The 10,638-nt window shown below is 35.4% G+C and overlaps 1 protein-coding gene across 2 annotated transcripts in view; it reads left to right on the plus strand.

Moving 5' to 3' along the window:
- Positions 1-10,638, plus strand: part of LOC106873978 (gamma-aminobutyric acid type B receptor subunit 2) — a 1,140,241-nt gene that overhangs the window by 896,418 nt on the left and 233,185 nt on the right. For both annotated transcript variants that reach the window (XM_089355293.1, XM_089355294.1), the window contains exons 14-15: positions 5,007-5,108; positions 7,727-7,951. In XM_089355293.1, the coding sequence (XP_089211419.1) occupies positions 5,007-5,108; positions 7,727-7,951 (327 nt within the window). The remainder of the gene's footprint in view (positions 1-5,006; positions 5,109-7,726; positions 7,952-10,638) is intronic.

Consider the following 10,638-nt stretch of genomic DNA (forward strand, 5'->3'; position numbering starts at 1 on the left):
TTGAGGTGCTTCAATTTTCATGATACTTTGTTTCGTGTGGGAAGACCACAGTGGACAACATTATTCAACGTGGGGTCGGGCAAAAGTAGAGAAGAGAAGGATAATGGTGTGGATACCATTCGACTGGAAAGTTCAGAGAATCCAGGAGTACAACCTGCGGGCCATGTCAACTTTGCCGTTTATATGAGCTGCCCAGCTTATGTTGTTGTCCACACTTACTCCCGACTCTCTGACGTTGTTGGATACCATGTGAGTTTCATCTGAAGGAAGGGAGTATGGGAGTTTCGGGCTATCCAATTTTCCGAAGTGGATTTATTCAAATTTATCCTCGTTCAGCAGCATATTATTCTTTTCTGCCCATTGGATGACAGCGAGTAGATATGACTGAAGGCATGACCGGTGATCCACTTCATTGAGTTCCTTCTGGATATTGCAATCATCTGCAAATATTCTTAGGTTACTGTGCAGATGATGTCAGTAATGTCATTGATGTAGATGATGAAAAGAAGTGGGCTCAACACAGTGCCTTGTGGAACACAACGACTGACTTTGGCTAGGCTTGATTTTACTCCTTCAACTACAATGTGTTGGGTTCTGCCTGTCAGGAGACGCTTCATCCACTGTAGTAACTTTCCAGAGACACCAATGTTGGAAAGTTTTCTCAAGAGGATCTTGCGATCCCCCTGTCAAACGGCTTGCTGAAATCAAGGTAGGAACTGCTGAACCTCATGTTGCCTGGCGTTCAGCAGTCTCTTGCTTTCAAGAAAGTGGGTTATCCGTGACTTCACCACCCTCTCATATACCTTGATGATATTAGAGATGAGCGAGATCGGCTGGTAGTACACTTTTTGAAACCTGGGACAACAGACTGGGAATATAACGAGCATTCAATGAGTTCCGCCCCAGATTAGATTGTGTCGACAAAATATCAGGAAACAAGCAGAAAACCTATCAGGGCCTACTGCTGAATTCTGTTTAATTTCATTTATAGCCACTAAGACATCTGGGACGCCAAACGTTACGTCCGATATACTGTGTTGAGAATTAACATCACTGATAAAGTTCAGATCTGACATATCACGTTTGCTAAAAACAGAGCAGTACAGTTTCTGCAGTATCTCACTCATGGTTTTGGCATTATCTTGGAGATTGCCATTTTTATCAATTAGGGAGCCCAAAGTGGAGACAGTGACCTTGTGTTTTTTCGCAAAAGGGAAAAAAAAATTTGGGGTTGAGTTTGATTTTCTAAACTGCCCATATCTCCTCATCTATTCTCAGGTTAATGACGATGGTCTTCATGCATTGTTGGAAGTTATATTTTTTGGATTCGAGCAGGCTGATAGCCGTTGCATTTATGCGTGGCTGTTGGCAGTATTTTAGTTTGTTAATTTTTTTGTTCTTTTTATTTTTCTTGATAATCGTTTTTGTGTTTTGAGGAATTCTGCACTTAGTTTTCTTCAGAGGTTTGGTAGTATCTGTAAGCATATATGTTTGCGACAGTGTCTACAAACATCTGCCAAGATATTTTGATGCTGGAGGATGTGTGTGTGTGTATGTGTGAAAGACCAGTCAACATGTGATAGATCGTCTATGATTGTGTCCCAGTCGGCATTATAGATATTCATAGTAACACATGAGTGGGCTGGAGAGAGGTCACTAGGGTTAGCTTTTGGCTGGCGGAATCTCAAGATTACAGAGAACAATGTCATGGTCTGAAACAAGGAATTTTTTCCACTGAAATATTGTGTACTATGTTAGTGTGATTACTAAACACAAGGTCTAAAATGTTCTGATATCTTGTTTGTGCAAGGACAAGTTGGGACAAGAAAAACTCATTCATAAATTCGGGAAGTGAATCTACTGCTTCTTTGTCAGTAGATGAGGTGGGAGTGCCTGATTTCAAACTGTTTGCAGACCATTCAACACTAGGTAGATGGAAATCTCCCATCATAATTATGTTATTAGAATGCCACTGTTGAATAAAGCTCTTAATGCTGTTGAGGCATTCATTAAAGCGTGCTATGGGTGTTTTGAGGAGGCCTACACAGCCCAACTACTACCAGGACATTGGTTTTGTTGTGAACAACAGTTACCGATTCACAGTAGCCATTGGAGAATGTCATATTCCCATCTACCGAAAAGGAATCATGCAGGGAAAAGGCGGTTCCACCCATGCTTCTGTCGACTTGATCCGTATGGATGGTTGTGAAATTCATTACTTTCACTTTGGCTTCCAGTTGGGATTTGTCAAGGTGGGTTCCGTAAGAATGAAGAAAGGGATGTGGTGTGGATTGTTACCAACCCAATCCTCAATCAATTGGATCATCCATTTCTGCGAATTGATGGACGGACTGACACCCGTGTGCCTTGAGTAAAAATGTGGTAGTGACAGCAATGTGGGGAGGTGGTTCTTCTTGTATTTCTTTTGTCAGTTTCAACATGGTTAAAAGTGTATTTGATTGGACATGTGGTTGCACTGTTAGATAGGATGGCCGTTTCAGCTTTTGTTGTGGTTTTTGTTTTTGTTGTTGTTGTTGTTGTTGTTGTTGGTCGTGGTGGTGGTAGTGCTGTTATTGCTTTTGTGTGTTCGTGAAAAGACTAGACCAGGATTACTGTGGTAGGCAGTGTCTTTACTGTGGTTTGTGTGTTGGCTTGAAGCCCCATTTCTGTTAGTGCATCGGGTCACTGGAAGATGAATGAAAGGACAATCACGCAACAGATATAATTTCTTGCGTTGGGAATACCGGCAGACATCGTGTGCAGAGCCTGTAATGTAGGGAATAACGGCATACTTTGGGGATTCTTGTTAGTGTAGTGGGGGGCACATTCCGCTTCATAGATGTTTTAAAGTTTTTTTTATACTATAGTAGGATTGAGGTGGCGATGTGGGATAAGAAACACTGGCTTATTTTTAGTATTTGAGGTGGAAGAAGATGATGGAAGAGATGTTATCATTCAGTAGATTAGCTATTGTGCTAGAATTTAGGAGCGTCTCTTCTGATGTTGTTCATTATTTTCTGGCTATTCTTGTCGTTTAGCTTGTTACTGTTCATGATTTCCTGGCTCATGTTGGTGTTTTGCTTGTTGCTGCTGTTCATGGTTTACTGGCTTTTGCTGTTGTTGTGCTTGACCAATATTTAAAGAGAAAATATATCGATGCTTTTCAAAATGACCCTGAATTAGGTTGAAGGAAACCTGAAAGTGTTCTTAGTTCGCTGCGAATCTGCATAACAGTTCACGTGTTGAGTATCTGCGCTCGTTTTTTTTTTTTTTTTTTTTTTTTTTTTTGGCAATCTCATTCAGACACTAAGTGTTTATGTTTTCTGTTTGGAAGAGAGAAAACCAAATGCTTATTAGGAGGTCAATTTCATTAGTAGACCAATTTCGGTATTGTAAGTCTGCTGGTTAGTCGCCATGTTTTTCTTTTTCTTTTCTCTTCGTTTAGTTTTGTTTCAGATAAATATATATACGCCGGAGTTTTAATGGTGGCAGCTGATGAAGGGGATGTTTCTATGTGGCCTGCTTGTTTGTTGCACCTTGTTTACCATTTTGTCCTTGTTCTTTTGCCACGTCATGTACCCAGTTATGTATCTATATGTACATGTAGATGAACGTATATACATACATGTACATATATATGCATATACTCATATATTGTATATATATATATATATATATATATATATATATATATTCTTTCTTGTGTGTGTGTGTGAGGCTTTTATGATCTGAAGGTATTAAAGAAGTGTATGTATATAGATATATTCTGTCTTATGGGTGTGACATTTGAATTATTTGGTTGTTTGTTTAGGGTTGATTCGAATATATGTAAATGTTCTTTCTTATGTGTGTGAGGCTTTGATTATCTGAACATGCTAAAGAAATATATAAAAGAAGTGTATGTATAGAATTATTCTCTTTTATGGGTGTGAGTTACTCGTTAGTTCAGGGTATATTTGTAGTTTAAGTAATAAATCGTACTTACGAGTATGTAAACACGTGTTTACAGATATATGTGTGTGTATGTGGATGTGTGTGTGTGTGTGTGTGTGTGTGTGTGTGTGTGTGTGTATACGGTCAGTTTAGCTTGAGGCTGTGTAGCTCGCTACTGAATTTGGCTGAGGGAAGCAGAACAAAGCTGTATACATCATAACACACAAACTGATAATTTAATTTCTGTTGACCCTTTGTCATTAGAATTTCGTTTAATGATAAGATGTTTACATATATTCGCTCTAGTGAATACAAAATAAGATTTCCGGTATATTGCTTGTTTCACAGGAATATAAATTTCCAGCTATTCTAGTCATTTTAACAAATTTTCCTATTGTCTTTAATCGCAAAATTTAGCTCATTACAATATTTTGACAGTTCCTTTTGCAGAATTACTTTGAAATATAAATTTTGTCCTAAATATTTCTGTTCAGAAATCAGTTTTAAAAGATTGATTTGATCTCTCATATTATGTGTGATCTCATGAACCTTTCACAGTTTAGGTATCAATATATACCACTAGCAGCCTTACTACTTTTATATATGTAGATGTTTTCTTAAAAAAGTCTCTATGAAAACTACGTTCATTATTGTCATTTTAGCTTAGCATTTTAGCATAGCATTGTATAATTTCAGTAAAGCTTCTAACGTTGAAATATTTCAAGACATATTGGCATCATTTGCTTATTTGTATTGGTATTATAGTGAATGTTGAGTTCCTAAGTACAATTACAAATACCAGGTTCCAATAAGTGCTCTGACATCCAGCAACCAAAGACTGTTTTACGTAACGGAGCGACTAGTCTATACTAAACAAATATAAAATATGTCTTCAATACTACGATAGAAGCAGTGCTTCATATTCTCAACTCATTTTTATTTCCATTGTGATCAATGTAAAACGTAGGACATAGTTAAATATATATTTAATGAAAATGAAATTGTTCGTTAACTTGAGTAATTGTAAAAAATTACTATATTAATTACTTGTTCCATTACCATTCTTTTTCCAGATAAAAGGAGACAATGAAATTGTTCCTGTTGTAGAGTCATGCGCCAGTGATTATATGACAATATGGATGGGTCTTATATATGCTTATAAAGGTTTACTTCTGGTAAGTATATGATTCAAAATATTTTGTTTCGTGTGTTTTATGGATTTAAAAACGACAATTAATTCTCTTCATATGTCGGGGGATGAGCGGTGGTGGCAAATTTCCCATCTATTTAAAGGAGGGTAAAGATCGAGATTATATGGAATTTCGTGACATTTCAGTTAACAGAAACAAATTAGCTGAATAAGCTATCTTATTCAGCTACTTTCCAATCATTCAGAAACTGTAGCATTGATGGTTTCCTTTACAATATTTATTGACAACCAGCAGAGAAATTTCTCATGTTACAAGTATAATTGTATATGTATATATAATTCTACATAAACGGTTTCATATTTCGCCTCAAAGCAGTAGATTTGATGGAGAGGCTAAGTTCATACATCAACCCCAGCGTTCAACTGGTACTAATTTTATCGACCCCAAAATGATGAACGGCTGAGTCGACCTCGGAAGTATTTGAATTCAGAACATGAAGACTGACGAAATACCGTAAGGATTTTGCCAGTTTACTAACTGTTCTACCTGCTTGAATTAAACAATTATATCATTCTACAACAGATAGCTCATCCGTTGCTACCACTGAAAAACTAATATATCTGTTGGCAGAATACTGTGTAGATAAAAGTGGTGAGTTGGCAGAATCGTTAGTACACCGGGCGAAATGCTTAGCAGTATTTCGTCTGCCGTTACATTCTGTGTTCAAATTCCGCCTAGGTCGACTGTCTTTTCATCCTTTCGGGGTCGATAAATTAAGTACCAGTTACGCACTGGGGTCGATATAATCGACTTAATCCCTTTGCCTGTCCTTGTTTGTCCCCTCTATGTTTAGCCCCTTGTGGCCAATAAGGAAATAAGAATACTGTATAGATAATGCGAAAATATTGTAGGCAATCAGTTCTATTGCGACATTTGGCTAAATTTTATAAATTAGTTTACTTGTCTTTGCACGCGCTTGAATGTTATATGTAAATATATGATTCTTTTAAATAAGTTAAAGCATGTGAATAGACTTATATATATGGGGAACGGGGATAGTTATATCTATCTATCTATCTCTATGTGTGAGTGTGTGTGTATACATATATATATATATATATATATATATATATATATATATATATATATATATATATATATATATATATATATATGCACAGGTCGTCGTAGACTTCCGACCAAATCGACTTACGACCAGTCAGTCGCAACCAATTGTGGTCGTAAGCCGACGACAATCTGTATGTATATGTAGTTCAAATTTACAAAAGACGATGACTGGTGAGGGAACAACTAGCAGGTGTATTAGCTTGACGTTCGGGAAGAATGAGATAGTCTTTGACGTTTCGAGCATACGCTCTTCAACAGAAAGAGCTCAGAAGGAAAACATGGAGGGAGGACGAAAACAAAAACGGAGGGAGAAAAGAATGAGCAGGGATTAATGGCTTAACATGATGAAATGACCGGAAGAATAAGGTTAAGTGAAGGGGAGGTATTAACGGTGACCCGGTTGAACTAGGGTGTGCAAACAAGTGTATGTATGTAAGAACGGTGTGTGTGTGTCTGTGTATATCTGAATGTATGTTGGGGTGACATTATATACATATACATATATACATATATATATATATATATATATATATATATATATATATATATATATATATATATATATATATATATATATATATATATATATATATATATATATATATATATATATATATATATATATATATATATATATATATATATATATATATGTATGTATGTATGTATGTATGTATTTATGTATGTATGTATGTGGTCATAAAAATAATTTCTATAATAGCTGAGTATTATTATTTTTAACAAGGTTGCGTACTCTTGAACGAGTTAAGTCCTAAACTGCGGGGAATGTCTAGGGAGAATAAGTCTTATTAGAGATAATATGAAGACATATCGCCTGTATATGAATGTCAGCGTTGGAACGAAGTGCCCATGCATTTCTCCCCATTATGCTTTCTTATCTATGGACAATGAATCCTTCATATGTGTCCATACATGTGGATACTTCAATTAATACATAGGTGTATGGCGTTTTGCTGCGAAAATATACGTAAGTTTATACATATCTTTTAATGATAATTATGTGGATTTCAGTTTCCATCTAACAAATACACTCACATGGTTTTGTTCATCCCCGGGTTATGGTAGATGACACTTAGCCAAGGCCTCACGCATTGAAACTGATTCGGGACCATGTGGCTGGAAAGTAAAAATCGCTACCATACAGCGGCACCTGTAACTTTTCATTCTTTGTAATGGAAACGTGTCAGCAATGGAAATGTTCTCACAGTAACTTAAGAATCATTAGTTTATTTGTTCGTGTATGGTTCCGATACTTATAAGTACAAGGTACTTTTGGATGTTGAACATTGATGTTGATAGACGTATAACAACGAAGATGGGACATTAGTTTCAATACACCGGTATATGACAGTAGATTGAGCTATTTCCTTCCTCTCTTACATTTTTTAACGTATCACTTATTTGGTGAATTAGGTAACACAGTTGAACTAAATATGCATGAAATGAATAACTAATTCATATTTATTTGGATTTATATATGTTGTATTTTTTAGGTAATTGGTTGTTTCTTAGCCTGGGAAACACGCCATGTGAGCATCCCCGCCTTAAATGATTCTAAATATATCGGCATGAGTGTCTACAATGTGGTGATAATGTGTACATGTGGAGCTGCCGTTTCTATTATCATCAAAGACAAGCCCACGTCAGCTTTTATCATTATAGGTCTTTTCATCATATTTTGTACAACCATCACATTGTGCCTTCTCTTTGTTCCAAAGGTAAGTTGATGAACATTTCTTTTCAATTGCATGCAGTGCTTTGTATCCGCTTTCACTAACACCCTCCGACTATGTGATTATATAGGGTTCTCTCTTCTTTCATCTGACGCTCTCCCTCTCTTCATCTGACGCTCTCCCTATATGGAGAAAAAAAAATCAAACAAAATAAACGGAATTATGATTATGAAATAAACAAAATACACGGAATTATGATTATGAAATAAACAAAATAAACGGAATTATGATTATTGGATCTGCATATAGATATTCAATTTTATTTATTCTTTCCGTTGTGTCTATCAGCGATTCAAAATCCATTACCTAACTGGTCATTGTAATTAATAGTTAAATATTTAATAATTTCTAATGTATAGGTGCCTAAAGGCTGGATACATAAGCGAAAATATGTATTTCTAATAATTTTATTCAACAACATTACTAAAATTTTCAACAAGGTTTCCATTATTGCTTTACAAGATTCACATGAATCCGATGCAGTAACTTTATATTTCGTCAATTTGAGCGCATTCATTCATAATGCTTTCTATCATATGATTCATGTCTGAGATTTTCATTGAGTACACCTTCAATATACCCCAGTAATAGAAGTCATGCGGGATAGTACCAACAGAGCGAGGATCCCATACTACAAGAATACTAGTAATATTTCCCTTGTATACCAATTTTAAGGTCACTCTATAGAATACCTTCTATACCATCGTATACATTTTTGGTCTTTTTTAGTTTTAGGTGTAATGGACAAAATCTCACGTCTATATATATTTATATACGCACACACCGGCAATACACTTTAAAGATAATCGAAAACGGAGATCATGGCAGTAAGTGTGAAAGATCACTCTCACTGTATTTGCTGCATCCCTCTAGTACTTCTAGGATTAATGAATTTATTTATATCTATGCAAGTTTAAACATCGTTGACGAAAATGACAGACCGACAACCGCAAGGAAAGTTCAGCTGCTAGTTTCTGTCAAGAAATTCTTCTTTTGATGAGTTCAGCCAAAATTTTAGTGAAATAGCATAACAGTTTAACTACAGTATGCATCCTTGATTTCTTAAGCCAACGTCATGGCTGCCTAAGACGAATGGAAATATATCAAATGCACTAAGGTAATCAACGTGTTTGAGTGTTCCACAGAAATGTTACAAGATATCACCCTTCTTCTTGTTATACTTGACCACAGATATGTGGGCTTCTGCTAACTTATCCAACTGATACAACTGAAATAGGCTCAACCGTTAGTGTAAATGACATAGGCTACGTAATGTTCAATCGGATGTAACCGGCATGACAACGATGATTCACTTAAAGTGATGCACTGTCACATGCAGGTGAAGCATGCAGTTACAGAGGAAACTATATTCTAGGTGGGTGCCAGTGGCAGACCAGTTATCTCGAAAATGAAATGATACGAGTACTACCAAAAATATGTCAATACAATACCTACACACATGCTTACATTCATACAAACCGTGGTGTTTCTAGATATGGGCACATATACCTGAATATATATTCTTTTAATGAAAATTCTCTTGGAGAATGTCCAATTTTCTCTCCACTTATCGACACTTATAAAACCCGAAATACGTATGTAGATTTACAAATGTCATTCACACTGTACCGTTTTGAGATAGGAATTCAAAATAAAATGATATATCTGTAGACACATTTCTACAACGATAAGGTAGCTGAATTACATTTGATTATAAATCTGTTCAATGCCGGTTAACCTGGGGCTAAACATAATGCTATGGTAAATTATTTTAAGTGGTTACATGAAATCGTACACCACATATTTGTATTACAACATAATTAAATTCATTTCTGTAGCGCATTGATAATTATCACGCAGTTCACTTTTTATAGAGAGGATCTAAAAGTGAACTATGCATAAAAAACACATACAAATTAATATATAGGAAAGTATTATCTGGCAAATATCGTTTGATAAAGAAAGCTATACATCATTTACTGACGATTTGTTTAATAGAAATCTAAGCAAAATAATTATGAAGAAAATGCACAAAATGTACAAATGAATATAGCGTCTTATTAAACTAATACTTTTTTGCACGAGGCAATTCTTAACTATTAACTATTGATAAAACTTTATGTCGTTTATGATAATTCGTTAATGTGCATCAAATATATTGCTGATACTGCAAATGTTCATAACGCTTTTAGTATAACAGGAATAATTATATAATAATTTTATGTAAAATCACTGGCATGACATACATATTGGAACATGTACATAAATACACACACACGCTTTCACAGAATATTTCACACGCACAATTCCGAATTGCTGAAGTTAGTGATACATATCTATTATCTGGACTAATGCCGAAGGTCTAATTATCGAATCCTCTTATTTGATATATTCAATATTTTCTGTGCACATTGCTGCATTATATTTATTATGCATTTGACTAAAATGGTTAGAATGTGATCTGATGGACACACAGACACAGACACACTCACATACACACACACTAACACAAACATGCACACACATATACATACATATATATACATGTATACATATATATATATATATAGATATGCAGGGCACGCATATATATAACACAGCAGAAAGTGATAAGTGCAGAATCTGTGGACAAAACGATGAAACCGTAAGGCATATTACCAGCCAATGTACGC

Source organism: Octopus bimaculoides, chromosome 7 (genome assembly GCF_046866305.1).
Source record: "Octopus bimaculoides isolate indiv1 chromosome 7, ASM4686630v1, whole genome shotgun sequence".
Lineage (NCBI taxonomy): Eukaryota > Metazoa > Mollusca > Cephalopoda > Octopoda > Octopodidae > Octopus > Octopus bimaculoides.